The 18,364-nt window shown below is 39.7% G+C and overlaps 1 protein-coding gene across 1 annotated transcript; it reads left to right on the plus strand.

Moving 5' to 3' along the window:
- The first annotated feature begins 1,355 nt into the window (after nucleotides 1–1,355).
- On the plus strand, nucleotides 1,356–18,151 carry hibadhb (3-hydroxyisobutyrate dehydrogenase b). The gene is made up of 8 exons (XM_061945576.1): nucleotides 1,356–1,447; nucleotides 3,482–3,642; nucleotides 3,738–3,847; nucleotides 3,935–4,056; nucleotides 11,937–12,070; nucleotides 12,198–12,274; nucleotides 12,351–12,507; nucleotides 17,537–18,151. Exons 1-8 carry the CDS (start codon nucleotides 1,378–1,380, stop codon nucleotides 17,693–17,695), a joined length of 990 nt encoding a protein of 329 aa, XP_061801560.1. The 5' UTR covers nucleotides 1,356–1,377; the 3' UTR covers nucleotides 17,696–18,151.
- Nucleotides 18,152–18,364: the final 213 nt, after the last annotated feature.

The following is an 18,364-nucleotide window of genomic DNA, read 5'->3' on the forward strand; positions in this document are numbered from 1 at the left end:
AAAACTCATTTGTATACTCTAGCCTTTAAATAGACCCCCCTTTTAGACCAGTTGATCTGCCGTTTCTTTTCTTTTCTCCTCTGCTCCCCTCTTCCTTGTGGGGGGTGGGGGGGGCACAGGTCCGGTGGCCATGGATGAAGTGCTGGCTGTCCAGAATCGGGACCCGGGGTGGACCGCTCGCCTGTGCATCGGCTGGGAACATCTCTGCACTGCTGACCCGTCTCCGCTCGGGATGCTGTCCTGCTGGCCCCACTATGGACTGGACTCTTACTATTATGTTGGATCCACTATGGACTGGACTCTCACAATATTATGTCAGACCCACTCGACATCCATTGCATTCGGTCTCCCCTAGAGGGGGGGGGGGGGTTCCCACATATGCGGTCCTCTCCAAGGTTTCTCATAGTCATTCACATCGACGTCCCACCGGGGTGAGTTTTTCCTTGCCCTTATGTGGGCTTTGTACCGAGGATGTCGTTGTGGCTTGTGCAGCCCTTTGAGACACTTGTGATTTAGGGCTATATAAATAAACATTGATTGATTGATTGATATATATATAAGGCAGCACGGTGGAACAGGGGTTAGTAGTAGTGAGTAGACCTAAATTCAATCCCGGGCTTGGGATCTTTCTGTGTGGAGTTTGCATGTTCTCCCTGTGACTGCGTGGGTTCCCTCCGGGTACTCAGGCTTCCTCCCACCTCCAAAAACATGTACCTGGGGATAGGTTGATTGGCAGCACTAAAATTGGCCCTAGTGTGTGAATGTGAGTGGGAATGTTGTCTGTCTATCTGTGTTGGCCTTGTGATGAGGTGGCGACTTGTCCAGGGTGTACACCGCCTTCCGCCCGAATTCAGCTGAGACAGGCTCCAGCACCCCCCGCCGAATTTTTCTTGGTGCAATCGTGCAACATAAAACACATATACCGGTAACACAGATTTGGTAATAACAAGAGCTGTGCCTGATGGCTGAGGGGAAAAAACTGTTCAGGTGGCGGGAGGTGTGGGTCTGGATGGACCGAATATATACATACATACATAGGGAGGGCCGGTTGTTTGAGAGCGTCAGTTGGTTAATTGCATGGTTTAGTTCCACAGTGTGTCTTGTGTACATTCATTTTATAGATGACAAAAAGTAGCAGTTTTTTGTAAAAGCTGAGGAAGGATGGATTTGTTTTGAAAAATCTACATTTCTAGATAAAAAATGTACCCACGACAATTATTATATTTCAAATAAGCAAAAAATAAAGTTGAATTCTTGACCCTCCCCTGCCACTCATTGGCTGTACACGGGGTGGATCGCGCTCTCTGATTGGCTAAGCAGTCTGTCATTGAAGCCCGTAACATTGCCTCAGCAAGCGACGTCACAGGGGAGACAAGTATGGCGGCCGTGTTGAGAGGGACTCGCTGCTTAGTCGGTAGGCGGTGCAAGAATGTTGACTTTGCGATTGGTAAGAATTTCTAAGTTGAACTTTTACATGCGTAGCGTCTACTTATTGATGTTGAAACGTCATGTGGCCGAATGGACCGTCTAGTTTTGCTGGAAACAGAGTGAAGTTTGAGTACATTTTGGACACACTGGTTTTAGCTAGGTCTGGGGGGCGTCTTGCTGTCATTTGGGTAATTGTAGGACTTTTCCACCGTCTTAGTTTCAACTCTTCTGCAATATAATGATAATATCTCCAACCTAGAGAAACGAGCAGTGAAACGGACCAACTATGGTAATGTTTTCCACTATAATGGCTAATATATGTCATAGTCTGCCACTGTTTCTCTTGTGTTCAAGGAAGGTTATGTAATAACCGCACTGACTAGCATAGGGCAGAGAACAACTTTTAAGAGTAAACTCTTCTGTCTGTCTGTTTTCTGGTGTGTGCCTGACCTCTTTTAGCAGTCCAAACAAGCTCTGTTTTCTTTACAGTCAAATTGCAGTTTCTTGATTGTGTGTTGTCATACATTGATTGTATGGAACTTTGTACATGCATGTTTACTAGGAGTGTGCACCTCTACCTTAAATGCTGATCCGATATGAATCTAGATGAATGGGTTACGATACGATTCAATAACAATACATTTTAAACAGTGGCGGGCCATGCGTTTCCCACCGAGGCCTTCAGTGATGTCCGACTTCAATGATTACCTCTCAAAATACCATAATTGATGTGACCATTGCTGGAGGAGTACTATACAGAAACACATTTACGCACTCCTGGGCATTGTACAAAACGGGTTATTTTCTGGCGCATTTAAAAATCAATAAACCCGTATCAGCAATTAAAACATATCTTATGTGGTACTGTCAAAATTAAAATTGTAAAAAAATAAAGAAATAAAATATCTGAACTCACATTTCATCGCTGGGACAGCTGAGCTAGTTTCCGGGGTTGGCCGACATTGTCTCACAAGATATATTTTCTCTTTAAATATCCTTCTTGAAAATGGCCTTGCAAATATGTGTTGTCTTGTCTAATTATTAAAGATGCAGACGAGGCGTGTTGGCTGAGTTCTTAAAGTTTACTCCACAGCGTGCTCATCAAAAACATTCCGCTGCATGTCTGCATTCAACAACCAAAATGGGGCTACTGCGCATGCTCTTCACTACTGTGGCATGTTGGGTAATGGAGTTCTTATGTTACCTCACTCATAACATCACTATATATCTGCCTTAGGCCATCTAGAAGGCCTTACTGACAACAACTCGTGATCTGATTGGCTATCGCAACTGTCTGTCAAATGTTTGTGTTCGTTCACTTACAGTACATAGACCCATACTTGCCAACCCTCCCGATTTTCCCGGTAGACTCACGAATTTCAGTGCTCCTCCCGAAAATCTCCCGGGGCAACCATTCTCCCGAATTTCTCTCGATTTCCACCCGGACAACAATATTGGGGGCGTGCTTTAAAGGCACTGCCTTTAGCATCCTCTACAACCTGTCGTCAGGTCCGCTTTTCCTCCATACTAACAGCGTGCCGACCCAGTCACATATTATAAGCGGCTTTTACACACACATAAGTGAATGCAAGGCATACTTGATCAACAGCCATACAGGTCACACAAAGGGTGGCCGTATAAACAACTTTAACACTGTTACAAATATGCGCCACACTGTGAACCCACACCAAACAAGAATGACAAACACATTTCGGGATACTGGATTATTATTGTCGTATTTCCTGGTTCTAATCCGGATTCTAACAGCAGCATTCTGGATGTACTGCAGCTGCTTTACAGCTCTTTTAGAGAGCCCAGTGAGAAGATGCCATTGAAGTAGTCTAACTTGCTCGAGGAAAAGGCATGGCTTAGTCTTTTTAGGTGTGATTTAGAGATTATTCCTTCATAATTTTATTTATATGACTGAGAAACTACACCTATTTTAGCCATATGGTTTATTTAGCAATGTTAGCTACACAGTGCTAAAGTTTTTGCTTAATTCAAATAATTAGCAAAATAAAATTATAATAAGCATGCAACTATCATGTGACAGCCTCCACAAGGTCTATGGCCTCCAAGACACAAGTGGGCTTCATTGGCCTGGGCAATATGGGAAACCCAATGGCCAAGAATTTGCTGAAGCATGGCTACCCAATCATTGCCACTGATGTCTTCCCAGAGTCCTGCAAGGAAATTCAAGAGCTAGGTGCACAGGTGAGATAGTAAAATATATATTTAAGCTTCTATTTTGTACATTCTAAACTGTAAACTGCTCGTTATCTTCATCATTACTTGTATGTTTTTTACAGATCGTTGATAATCCTGCAGAGGTAGCAGACAAGGCTGACCGCATTATCACCATGCTTCCCTCAAATGCCAATGTTGTTGATGTGTATACTGGGTCCAATGGTATTCTCAAGTATGTGTTTTTTTCACTATGTATTTGCACACACAGTTCATTTAATTAACTTTTCAGAATATTATGTGACAACCTTTTTTTCAACAGGAAAGTGAAGAAGGGCTCCCTGCTTATTGACTCTAGTACAATTGATCCAGCAGTTTCAAAAGAGGTGGCAGCAGCAGCTGAGAAGATGGGAGCTGTTTTTATGGATGCACCGGTTTCAGGAGGTGAGTTTTATATTTGTAATTGTACAAAAGGTCAAATACGTTTAAGTGCAATGACAATAAAGTTGAATCCTATACATTCAGTGTACACACCCAAAGATGCATGTAGGTCAAAATTGCATTTTCTCACTGAGCAACAAGGGTGCTCATTGTACCGTATGGACATTGTTGAGGATGTGGTTTGGCTTCTGTGGCATTATACAGTATAAGGTGGGTGGTACCAAGCTGCAGAGTTTAGCGAGTCAGCATATATGTTTATACTTTAAGATTTTAACAGGTAAGGTATACTCTTTTTCATACAGTTTTACAAAGCAAATGTGTAACTCTTTAATGTAATATAATCATATTTTTTATGTTTCATTTTGTGTGCAACCCCACAGTGCCGTCTCAATATTTAGCCAAAGGTAATGATGTGGACATGATACCAGCCTATTTAACTAAAGATAAAAAAAAACACAATACCTGTATAAGTGAAAAATAATATGATATTTTTGTTATAGAATATTTGTTCTATGAAATGTTTTTTATGAATGTTTGTCCTAATTTGTTTTCATCATAGAGAGGGATTTTTTTGGAACCAATTCAAGTGAAGGAATAGTTAGTATTTATATTAAAACAGTACCATGTAGTAGGGTTGTTAAAAATGTAGTAAAATATAGTATGAGTTACTTATTATAAATGATAATTTGTACTAAATTGAGGGAAATAAGTATAGGATTCCCTATTGCCCAACAATAATTATGTCCTCTAATAAGCAGCTGTGTTCCCATGAAGCACACAAATTAGTCCTGTCCCTTCGACACGAAAGCTTGATGAACGACAGATTATTTGTGTGACAATTTTTGAAATGGAAAATGTATTTGCCATTACTTTTAAACTCCATGCGAGATTTTACTCGTGGGGGTAAAGACACTTCTGATAAAGGTAAGACACAAGACCAGATTTACGACAAGGGGATCGTAAGTGATCTGATAATGTCATGATCCGTCATGATTGTTTTAATATTACAAATGAATTGATTATTTTAAGTTGCGCTTATTTAGTGAAATTAAAAGAAATGTAAAACTGCATCAATGTACATAAATTACAGACTCATCAATAATCGATTTTTAATTGAATCATAGCTCCTGAATCGTAATTGTAATGAAATTGTGAGGTGCCCAAAGATTCCTACCTCTAGTATACAGCCTATATTTCTTGAATAATAGTATAATTTTATTTTTTTTACAATTTCATATGAAGTTGAAATTGTATCTTGTCCCTTAAGTGTGACATAATTGTTGAGAAGACTGTTAATTTTTTATAGTGTACTCATTCAATATACTTAGAAATGTAACATTGTAACCCTCTACCATTGACTATAAAAGACTTTATAAGGCAAGTCTAAACTTCAGTTTATGTGGTTATACACGATTACATTATCATTGGCGTTTATCAACATTTACTGTATTAATTGGTCCTATGTTGGCTCATGTGTGTGCGGTACCTATTGGAACTTTTTGGTATACCAAATATGGTTTCTTGCTTGAAATGTAATATATTAATGTGAGCTTTTTGGTGGTCCACCAAGAATACAAGTTTTCTTGAATGCTATCTCCCTCAATTTAAGCAGATATCTTACCAATAAAAAATTACATCATATCACAGTCTTGCTATCAACGTGCATAGTTTAAAGTGTGTGTGTGTAGACGTTGGCGTCCTGACCTAGGACTTGTAACTAAAATTTCAATTACAAAGCTGTAGATCACAGGAGGGAAACTTTTCATAGAAGTACAGTGGTTGGCAATTCCTGTTAATGTTGTACAGTTGAATCATAAATTTTAAAAGTGTTGGGAACCTAATTGAATCAACATGTCTTCTAGTTGATTCTTCTTGTGAAACTATGTAACACCCGTCTGGTTTTTGCGACGCTATCCCATTTAACATATTTGACTTTTAGTGTAATTTTTTATTGATTGATGAGCGTTGCCTTTATCAACTATCAAGAAAGAGATTGGGAAGAAAAGTTTGTTCTACCAAACCAACCCCTTAAGTTTTCAATTGGTAATATTTTAAAAAGGGATGATGCTTAAATGTGGATTTCCACCTTGAACCAAATTATATAGTGCTAGATTGCCCACAAGACCAAGGGTCTGGGAGGTTTTATGCAAAGGTTGGCTTGTCTCCATTAGCTTCCTGTAAATGCGATGACTGATTCCAACATTTCCTGGTACTCCTGTGACTTTTTTAACTCTAAATTACCCAGAATGATTCTGTCACTTTAGATAGTTTTGAAGTTCACCTTTTTTAAATTGACATTTTTGGAGTGGTTAACTTGTTTTAAAAGTATTAGGTTTAATTCAGGACATAACTGCTGAATTTATTTGACTTGAAAGTGATATAGTTTTACCTCGGTTTTTAAATGATTATTTAATTTCTTTTTTGGATGAAAAATGTCACTAAATGTTTGCCACAGTCTGGGTTACTGTCAGAAGGTGAAAAACACTATAGAGCTGTGGTACATAATTTCTATGCATAATCAAAACAAATTCCCATACTGCCAGGGAAAATCGCGACAAGGTTAGTTTCGCCGTGTCTTTCTCAGTTGGTCAAACTATTGTTGTGCGTCAGGATGCCAGAACAAACGAGCAGGTGGGAAGGGGAGAGCATTTTACTGCATTCCCAAAGAACCAACACACACAATTGGATTACAGCCTTAAAAATGCTAACAACAGATTCTAGATTATAGTTCTAGATTAAATCATGCATCTCACCTGGACATTTTGGGACATTTTGACAGCCATTGAGGAACTGGAACGGGCGAGAAAGACACGAAAAGCGCCAGATCCTGCCCCCCACCCCGTTTCTTTGCGAAGGTTATGAGACATTTTTCATCTAAAAGGAAATATATGAACATTGTAGCAGTCGGCATCCTAATGACAGCTGGCGTTGCACAGTAAGTGATGTTTCATTAATATTGGCCCTTATAAAGTCTGCAGTTAGCAGAAATGAGTGATTAAAGGGGGGGAGAAAAGCAAACTTTGTGTATGCGTTTTTTTAAATTAAGTGCCGCGTAAGCTTAAAATGTTTAAAATAAGTAAATATTAAATGTTATTAGAAATGTGCCTGTTACTACATTACATATATATATTCACATAGTGGTTAGAGTGTCCGCCCTGAGATCGGTAGGTTGTGAGTTCAAACACCGGCCGAGTCATACCAAAGACTATAAAAATGGGACCCATTACCTCCCTGCTTGGCACTCAGCATCAAGGGTTGGAATTGGGGGGTTAAATCACCAAAAATGATTTCCGGGCGCGGCACCGCTGTTGCCCTCTGCTCCCCTCACCTCCCAGGAGGTGAACAAGGGGATGGGTCAAATGCAGAGGACAAATTTCACCACACCGAGTGTGTGTGTGACAATCATTGGTACTTTAACTTTAACTTAACATCATGTATATACAAACCCCGTTTCCATATGAGTTGGGAAATTTTGTTAGATGTAAATATAAACTGAATACAATGATTTGCAAATCATTTTCAACCTATATTCAATTGAATGCACTACAAAGACAAGATATTTGATGTTCAAACTCATAAACTTTATTTTTTTTTTTGCAAATAATAATTACCGTAACTTAGAATTTCACGGCTACAACACGTGCCAAAGTAGTTGGGAAAGGGCATGTTCACCACTGTGTTACATCACCTTTTCTTTTAACAACACTCAATAAACTATTGGGAACTGAGGAAACTTAATTGTTGAAGCTTTGAAAGTGGAATTCTTTCCCATTCTTGTTTTATGTAGAGCTTCAGTCGTTCAACAGTCCTGGGTCTCCGCTGTCGTATTTTACGCTTCATAATGCGCCACACATTTTCGATGGGAGACAGGTCTGGACTGCAGGCGGGCCAGGAAAGTACCCGCACTCTTTTTTTACGAAGCCACGCTGTTGTAATACGTGCTGAATGTGGCTTGGCATTGTCTTGCTGAATTAAGCAGGGGAGTCCATGAAAAAGACGGCGCTTAGATGGCAGCATTTGTTGTTCCAAAACCTGTATGTACCTTTCAGCATTAATGGTGCCTTCACAGATGTGTAAGTTACCCATGCCTTGGGCACTAATGCACCCCCATACCATCACAGATGCTGGCTTTTGAACTTTGCGTCGATAACAATGTGGATGGTTCGCTTCCCCTTTGGTCCGGATGACACAATGTCGAATATTTCCAAAAACAATTTGAAATGTGGACTCGTCAGACAACAGAACACTTTTCCACTTTGCATGAGTCCATCTTAGATGATCTCGGGCCCAGAGAAGCCGGCGGCGTTTCTGGATGTTGTTGATAAATGGCTTTCGCTTTGCATAGTAGAGCTTTAACTTGCACTTACAGATGTAGCGACAAACTGTATTTAGTGACAGTGGTTTTCTGAAGTGTTCCTGAGCCCATGTGGTGATATCCTTTAGAGATTGATGTCGGTTTTTGATACAGTGCCGTCTGAAGGATCGAAGGTCACGGTCATTCAATGTTGGTTTCCGGCAATGCCGCTTACGTGGAGTGATTTCTCCAGATTCTCTGAACCTTTTGATGATATTATGGACCGTAGATGTTGAAATCCCTAAATTTCTTGCAATTGCACTTTGAGAAATGTTGTTCTTAAACTGTTTGATTATTTGCTCACGCAGTTGTGGACAAAGGGGTGTACATCGCCCCATCCTTTCTTGTGAAAGACTGAGCATTTTTTGGGAAGCTGTTTTTATACCCAATCATGGCACCCACCTGTTTCCAATTAGCCTGCACACCTGTGGGATGTTCCAAATAAGTGTTTGATGAGCATTCCTCAACTTTATCAGTATTTATTGCCATCTTTCCCAACTTCTTTGTCACGTGTTGCTGGCATCAAATACTAAAGTTAATGATTATTTGCAACAAAAAAAATGTTTATCAGTTTGAACATCAAATATGTTGTCTTTGTCACATATTCAACTGAATATGGGTTGAAAATGATTTGCAAATCATTGTATTCCGTTTATATTTACATCTAACACAATTTCCCAACTCATATGGAAACGGGGTTTGTAAAACCCTAATAGAGCTGTTTGGATGTTTTTAGGGGCTCTTTAGGCAGCATTTAACGGCTCCTGTACGCATTTATTTAATATTTCGAAAGCAAAAAATGTCTATCTATCTATCGTTATGTCTTTCATAATGATTGTGAACGATAGGCAACATTTAAAAAAAAAAAAGTGCAGTTCCTCTTTATGATAGCAAAGTACAAAGGTGGCATTTGTGTGACTCTTGTCTCCTTTCATTCCCTACCACCTTGTCTTCTTTAACAAGAGTCTTCAATAAAGGTAAAAGTGATGTCAAATGTCCATTTAATTGGTTATTTATCCATTCATCCATCCATTTTCTATCACTTGTCCATTTTGGGGTCGTTGGGGGTGCTGGAGCCTATCCCAGCTGCATTCGGACGGAAGGCAGGGTACACCGTGGACAAGTCGCTACCTCATCGCAGGGGCAACACAGAATAGACATTTATATGAATTTCAAATTGATTTCTGCATACAGTGCATTTGGAAAGTATTCACAGCAATTCACTTGTTCCACATTTAGTAACAATCTTATTCCAAAATGGAATAAATATTTTTTGTCCCCAAAATTCTACTTTTTGCAAATGTATTGAAAAAACACAAGAAATCACATGTACTTAAGTATTCACAGCCTTTTCCCTGAAGCTCAAAATTGAGATCAGGTGCAATCGTGTTTCAATTGCCTTGAGATGTTCCTGCAGCTTAATTGGAGTCCACTTGTGGTAAATTCAGTTGATTGGACAGGATTTAGAAAGGCACACACCTGTCCACATAAGGTCCCACTGAGCGATGGGAATTGAAAACATTTTTACAATTTTGATTCTGCTTAAAATTTTGGTTCTTTATTGATTCTCTTATTGATTTTCATTGGTATAAAAAAAAAAGCAAACATGATGCTTAGCATCAACTTTGTTTAGTTTAGAAAAAACATGAGTATACAACCACAACAGAGAGATCTTAAGAGACCCACAGCCTCGGTTGGGTGCCAGAAAAAAATATTTTGTTTTGAAAATAACTAATATGAGTGTGAATAGTTGTTGGTCCATCCCTATTGTCCCTGCAATAAGGAGGCGACTTTTCTAGGGTGTACCCTGCCTTCCTTACCGAGATCAGCTGGGATAGGCTACCAACCCCACCCCGTGATCCAGTAGAAAATGGATGGATATAATATAATAATAAAACAAATATTCGACTGTAGTAATAAACACAATACAACATGAATTATTCTGTGACAAATGAAAAGTACACAAAAATGTTCAGTAACATGTTTAACATTTTTAAAATAGAAATAAAGTTTTTTTCTTAAATGTATATGCTGTTGTATGTGCTAAGTGAAACTACGTCAGTCAAAGACAAATACAAGCAAGTCAAGTAAATTTTTCAACCATCAAGTAGGAAATTAACCATTGTTTTGCAGAAAATTAAGTATATCTGCTTTTTATCTCATCACAGTGTCTCCAGCCATGGAGAACACCTTAGGCAGGAAGGTGGCGTACAGACTGTGGTCAGATGCTGTCTCGTCATGTAATACATGAGAAACATTAACTTCGCGTTAACAGTTAATAATGGCCTGTTTTAACATGATAGGCAGTGTTAGTTTGTTAGTTACCTGCAGTATTACCAGCTTTTTTGTTTGTGTTTTTTTTGTTTTGTTTTTTCAATTTGATGCAATATCCACTTCGCAAGTATTGCAAGTTGCCCACTTGTCTTCCCAATGAGCACAGTGGCCTCTATCATCCGTAAATGGAAGAAGTTTGGAACCACAAGGACTCAGAGCTGGACAGCTGTCAAAACTGAGCAATCGGGGGAGGAGGGCCCTTGTCACGGAGGTGACCAACAAACCCGATGGTCACTCTGTCAGAGCTACAGCATTCCTCTTTGGAGAGAGGAGAACCTTGGAAAAGGACAACCGTCTCTGCATCAATCCACCAATCAGGCTTGTCAGATGGAAGCCATTCCTTAGTAAAAAGCACATTGCAGCCCACCTTGAGTTTGCCAAAATGCACCTTAAAGACTCTCACACCATAGAAAACATAATTCTCTAGTTTGATGAGACTGAGATTTAACTCTTTGGTGTGAATGCCAGGCATCATGTTTGTAGGAAACCAGGCATTGTTCATCACCAGGCCAATACCATCCCTTCAGGGATGCATGGTGGTGGCAGCATCATGATGTAGGGATGTTTTTTTCACTGGCAGGAACTGGGAGACTAGTCAGGATAGAGGGAAATATGAATGCAGCAATGTACAGACATATCTTGGATGAAAACCTGCTTGAGAGCGTTCTTGCACTCAGACTGGGGTGATGGTTCATATTTCAGCAATACAACGACCTTAAGTACAGAGCCAAGTACACAGACAAAGGAATGACTTCAGGACAACTCTGTAAATGTCTTTGAGTTACCCAGCCAGAGCCCACACTTGAATCCAATTGAACATCTGTGGAGACATCTGAAAGTGGCTGTGCACCGACACTTCCCATGCAACTTGATGGAGTTTGAAATGTGCTGCAAAGAGGAATGGGCGAACTGCCCAAAGATGTGGCATCGTATTCATAGAGACTTGAATGCATCAAAAAGTATTGAGTAAAAGCTGTGATTTTTATATATGTTTTTAAATTTGTAATATATTTGCAAAACGCTCTAAAATGTTTGACATTTTCATTATGAGGAATTGTGTGTAGAATTTTGAGGACAAAAATTTAATTGATCGGACTTGCCTCTAGTAAATTTAATCCACACATGCATCAAACTTGAGAGAACAATATGACACTAGGAGCAAACCATGAGTGTCACATGACTTCCTTTTATTTAGGTGTGGGTGCTGCCAATTCAGGAAAGTTGACTTTTATGGTGGGAGGAGCTGAACAAGAATTTACTGCCGCCCAAGAGTTACTCAACTGCATGGGAGCCAACGTGGTGTACTGTGGTCAAGTTGGAACTGGACAGGTAATTTTTTCTGCGACAAAGTCACTTTGCGTGTACAGGATATTATCTTAACTCTTTGGAGTTAATATGTTTAAATATGAGCATTAATCTGACATGTAAATTATTTTGCATTTTTACTGGATTACAGGCTGCCAAAATCTGCAACAACATGCTTCTTGCTATTGGAATGATTGGAACATCAGAAACAATGAATTTGGGAATCAGGTAACACAATGATCTTGTAACGGGAAGATGACCAAAAATTTCAAATGGATCAACTAATTTTCCCCCTCTTTTCCAGACTTGGTCTTGATCCCAAGCTGTTGGCTAAGATCCTAAACATGAGTTCGGGCCGTTGCTGGTCCAGTGACACCTACAACCCTGTGCCTGGAGTGATGGAGGGAGTCCCCTCAGCAAATAACTACCAGGGAGGCTTTGGCACCCAGCTCATGGCAAAGGTCTGTTCACACCAATCAAAAATAATGTCCCAATTAGGCGTATAGGCTCCATCCATGACCACAAATAACAGAAGAATATGTACATATTGTTTTTCTACATCCATCCATGCATCCATTTTCTACCGATTGTCCCTTTCGGGTGGCAGGGGTGGCTGGAGTCTATCCCTGTTAGGGCAGAAGGCGGGGTACACCCTAGACAAGTCGCCAACTCATCACCGGGCCAACACAGATATACAACATTCACACTCCCATTCACATACTAGGGCCGATTTAGTGTTGCCAATCAACCTATCCCCAGGTGCATTATATACATTAATATGCCTTTCTTTGATCAAAGCATAGCTCGAAGAGTGTTGTCCAAATTTCTAATTAAGCAACCACATGGGTGTTTTAGACTTCAGAGGCTTTGTTTGATTTTTGTCATTAACTCAAGAGTACAGTGGTACATCAATTTTAGTTATAAATATGTTCCAATGGATCAGCTGAAAATCTAATTGTATGAAAACCAAAACAATAGGAAACAATGTAAATACAACAAATCTATAGTAGACACCCTAAAATGTTAACACAAACCACTTTTTTTTTTAGAGAAAAAAATATAATTTTACATGTAGAAAACAATGCAGAATTAAATGGATATATACACTTTTACCTTTTATTGGAAACCCTTGACAGCGATAATCGTTGATAGGGTAGGGGGTAAAAGGAGGAGGTATTGAACTGAATAGTGCTTTCTTATAGGACTGGGCCATAAGGCAAATCACGATTAAGTTTTTCCACAGCATCCGATCTCGATTAATACAATGATTTTTTTATATTGTTTTTAACCTGCTAGTGATAAAGACGTCATGATTTTTTTCTACATTTAAAATACTTCCTCGTGGTTTACATAACAATTAATGGTGGTGCTTTGGTCAACATTTTGCTTAGATTTTGTTTTACAGTCTTCAAGCCACTTTCTGGCTGTCTCTTCAGAATGTGCCATTTTGCAGGCGATCTTAAATTACACGCCAAAGCCCCCCTCCAGGCCTAGCCATGTTGTAGTTTTTAGCACTTCCTTATTGAGTCTACTGGCAGATGTAAGTTAGTACTAGTGTTGTCCCAATACCAATATTTTGGTACCGCTACCAAAATTATTTAGATACTTTTCGGTACTTTTCTAAATAAAGGGGACCACAAAAAATTGCATTATTGGCTTTATTTTAACAAAAGATCTTACGGTACATTAAATTATGTTTTTTATTGCAAGTTTGTCCTTTTGTCCTTAAATAAAATAGTGAACATACAAGACAACTTTTCTTGTATTAGTAAGTAAGCAAACAAAGGCTCCTAATTTAGCTGCTGACGTATGCAGTAACATATTGTATTTTCCATTCTATTATTTTGTCAACATTATTAAGGACAAGTGGTATAAAATGAATTATTAATCTACTTGTTCATTTACTGTTAATATCTGCTTACTTTCTCTTTTAACATGTTCTATCTACACTTCTGTTAAAATGTAATAATCACTTATTCTTCTGTTGTTTGATACTTTACATTACTTTTGGATGATACCACAAATTTGGGTATCAATCCGATACCAAGTCGTTACAGGATCGTACATTGGTCATATTCGAAGTCCTCATGTGTCCAGGGACATATTTCCTGAGTTTATAATCATAACATACATTTTTTTTTAAATGTTGTGATGCCAAAAAATGTAGACGTAATCATAGTAGTATCGAATAGATACGTTACTGTACTTGGTATCATTACAGTGGATGTTAGGTGTAGATCCACCAATGCCGTTTGTTTACATTTTGACGCCGGTGAGCTACGGTGTGGAGTGAAGCATGTTTAGCTATTCCTCGTACTGCAGGGATGATACTTGTAAAAAAACGTACTTTATTTATCGCCATGGAGACAAGGAATAGTGATTTAGAAGTAGCTAAAACACTGCTGACTGGGGCTTGACTTTAGCCGCTAGCTAGCTAGCCATGTTTTAAAGCACCTCTTCCGGTGGGCGTTTCAGTGTTATAACTTCACCTTTATCGTTAGTTTTCAAGCCAAAATGCATCCATTCTCCCTTTTCTGTCTACACACTGTGTCTGTTTGTAAGTACTCCGTGTGTGTGCACTGCCGAACATGCTCGTCTGCTCGTAAACCAGCTATGACACGACGTGACGACGACGGAGTGGAGTGGCGGACCGGTACTTTTCAGAGGCGGTATAGTACCGAATAGGATTCATTAGTATCACAGTACTATACTAATACCGGTATACCGTACAACCTTAGTTAGTACTATACGCTACAGCAAAGGGTTTCAGCATGCATGTACATGTACAAGCTTGTCTGGCCCACAATAAGAGAAAAGAGAAAAAGAAGGAATCCACCCATCCATCAATTTTCTCCCGCTTGTCCCTTTCGGGATCGCGGGGGGTGCTGGAGCCGATCTCAGCTGCATTCGGGCGGTAGGCGGGGTACACCCTGGACATGTCGCTAATGACTACAACTGAATTAAAATGGGGGACTTGGGCAAAGCTCTTGGAGTAAACTTCTACCATATATATATGTCACTAAGGTCTCAAATTCCAAACGGCTCGTTTGGAGCAAATTTGGAAGAAGGCAATATTGTTTTATAAATATCTCTGCCATGCCTCCGTGGTTTGATTTCACAATGTCAGGCACTTGAAGGGGATCCCAAATACACAAAAAATGGTACCAATAGGGATGAAGAGTTGGTTTTGAATAATTTGGCCCCTTTAAAGCATATATACCAAAAACTGAATAAACTAAGGATTAGTTCACATTTTTAGTATCATACTGAGTAAATAACAAATCAAATTTAAATAAGAGGAATACAGAAAATATTTTACATTTTTACTGAACAGTAAAACAAATGTTAAAAAAAATATATAAAATAGCACTGTGAACTATTTTACAGTTCTGCCTTTCTGCAAGGATGCAAAGACCCAAAATAAACAAAGCGTCCTGTCAGGGATAATTAAGACGTTTTGAAATATAAACATTGCCATTTTCAAATGATGATGCTACATACGCTGTTAACATCATTGCTACTTGCGAATGTGAATCACATTCATCAACAATTCAGATTGGATAGCTAGTAGCAGCTCAACTGCTAATGCTACATGTGCTGGTAAAAGTAGCAAACTGTGCAGAATCGGCACACATTTTTACGCTTTCCATATAAGCGCTTTTGTGGTACTTTTTCAAACGATTATGCTAATTTGTCGTGTTGCCGTTTGGGTTGTTTACATCTACTTGATTAGCTTCACATCACATTGGTATCCCAGACCACCAACACACAGTTGGCTTTTTTCTCAACAATAGCCTCATTTTCGGAGGATAACTCCCAAGTCACAGCTGACATTTATTTTGCTGCCCTCAGCTGCGCGTTAAGCTCCGAATTAGTTTCTGTAATTCTGTTTACTTTTGTAGTACCTTGTAACCGAAAGTGGACCCGGAAAAAGTCGACTTTGATTGCCTCTTATTACAGAAATGTTTGTCATGTCATAATCGTAATCTCGAGTTAATATGCTCAAAGCTGATCACTGTGATCTACTTGAAATTTATCATGATCATTTTAATCGCTCAACCCTAGTTTCTCACCTTATTTGTCCGTCTGGACTGGAGCCTGCAATGCCTCAGACTGGAAGTCTCTCCAGAGAGTGGTGAGGACGGCGGAAAAGATCATCAGGACTCCTCTTCCTCCTATCCAGGAGATCGCAAAAAGCCGCTGCCTTACCAGGGCTCAGAAAATCTGCAGAGACTCCTCCCACCCCCACCAAGGACTGTTTTCACTGCTGGACTCTAGAAAGAGGTTCCGCAGCCTCCGAAGCAGAACCTCCAGGTTCTGTAACAGCTTCTTCCCTCAGGCCATAAGACTCTTGAACGCATCATAATTAAATAAAATTATCCCCTCAACTCCCCCCAAAATGGATTAACTCGCTGGAATAAAAAAGACAATATAACATTCATCATAAACGTGGACGCATGTGAAAAAGTGCAATATATTTATCTGTACAGTAATCTATATATATATATTTATTTATTTTATATATATATTTATTTATATATAAATACGGTAATGATAAATGGGTTGTACTTGTATAGCGCTTTTCTACCTTCAAGGTACTCAAAGCGCTTTGACACTACTTCCACATTTACCCATTCACACACACATTCACACACTGATGGAGGGAGCTGCCATGCAAGGCGCTAACCAGCACCCATCAGGAGGAGCAAGGGTGAAGTGTCTTGCTCAGGACACAACGGACATGACGAGGTTGGTACTAGGTGGGGATTGAACCAGGGACCCTCGGGTCGCGCACGGCCACTCTTCCACTGCGCCACGCCGTCACCTTATTGCTTTTTTATCCTGCACTACCATGAGCTTATGTTACGAAATTTCGTTCTTATCTGTGCTGTAAAGTTCAAATTTGAATGACAATAAAAAGGAAGTCTAGTCTAGTCTATTTATTAAAGTACTTGGTACTCTTATAATTTCAAAGAAAGCATGGACATTGGCTTTGTTTACATCAACTGATGAAATCACACGCATGCGTGAGACTGCTTTGCTTTCTACAAAACTACAGAGAACAACCAGGAAGCTGTTTTTTACTAGGCTTTATGGTCAATTATTTTGTGGCCATACCAAAAAATTAGAACCAAAACTCATTTCTGGTGAAAAATATGAAGTAGCGACTTGTCCAGGGTGTACACCGCCTTCCGCCCGATTGTAGCTGAGATAGGCTCTAGCGCCCCCCGCGACCCCGAAGGGAATAAGCGGTAGTAAATGGATGGATGGATGTTCACCTAAACCAGGGCATATGAAAACTGAAGCACCAGTGTAGTTACAATTAGAGCACATTAATTATAAGGTGAATATGATTTAACAATAAAAAAAACAATATGACAATTTTCTTGAGATTACTGTGCATTACTTTTCCATAGAAATTCCACAAGAGCAGTGTATAATGTGAAAGCAGTGACTGTTTCTCTTAAGTTGCGTTCTGTTCATTTCCAGGATCTCGGTCTGGCCCAGAACACAGCCACCAGCACCAAGACCCCCGTCCCGCTCGGCTCTTTAGCCCACCAGATCTACCGGATGATGTGCGCCCGCGGTTATGCCAGTAAAGATTTCTCTTCTGTATTCCAGTTCTTGCGTGAGGAGGAGGGACAGTAAAGTGTGCCTCCGCCGCAGACGAAGCCTTACTACAGTAGACCTGGTGCAACACAGGGCTGCTGCCATAGTGGAATGAGGGTGTGTTTGCCCCGCACACAGTTGTTAGTAGACACAGAGCCACATGAGCTTCCAATCAACAGGACAGGTCTTGTGAGCACCTTTTCACTCGCTATTGTTTTTGAACAATGCAACACTCCTTTAGCTTTCTGAGGCCGTATTTTTATCTAACGTGCAGAGGATTTTAAGACTGCCCCAACAGTGACACTTAAAACACTATTTGAGCCAGATGGGAGTGTTAATTACAAGAATGAGTCTCTGTATGTATCTTTTGTTTGTGATCATGTTTATGTTACAATTTTCTCTTGGTTCATTTGGTATGATTTCTTCTCACAATGGAAATACGACTTTGGGCTTAGAGTGGCATATCTCGCAAAGAAATAAAGACCATGTTTTACACTTTGTTAACTTCATTAAACCGACACATCCTGAACATTGCCTTATGGCAGGGCTATTCAACTAAATCGTTTTGGGGCCACATTTCCACAAAGTTAAGCACCCGAGGGACTTCTTCCTTCACTATTATTCTCATGTTGTATATTCAGGAGAACCAGCATTCTATACAGTAGACATTTGATTTTAGTCTATTAATTTTGTCAAAATAACAGGAAC

The sequence above is a fragment of the Nerophis lumbriciformis genome, linkage group LG04 (genome assembly GCF_033978685.3).
Source record: "Nerophis lumbriciformis linkage group LG04, RoL_Nlum_v2.1, whole genome shotgun sequence".
Classification (NCBI taxonomy): Eukaryota; Metazoa; Chordata; class Actinopteri; order Syngnathiformes; family Syngnathidae; genus Nerophis; species Nerophis lumbriciformis.

Excerpts from the sequence above, each read along its gene's own strand:
- hibadhb (XM_061945576.1), top strand. The coding sequence starts at position 1,378 with ATGGCGGCCGTGTTGAGAGGGACTCGCTGCTTAGTCGGTAGGCGGTGC. Across the intron at positions 3,643-3,737 it reads TTCAAGAGCTAGGTGCACAG|ATCGTTGATAATCCTGCAGA; the intron begins GTGAGATAGTAA and ends TGTTTTTTACAG. Across the intron at positions 12,071-12,197 it reads GTCAAGTTGGAACTGGACAG|GCTGCCAAAATCTGCAACAA; the intron begins GTAATTTTTTCT and ends ACTGGATTACAG.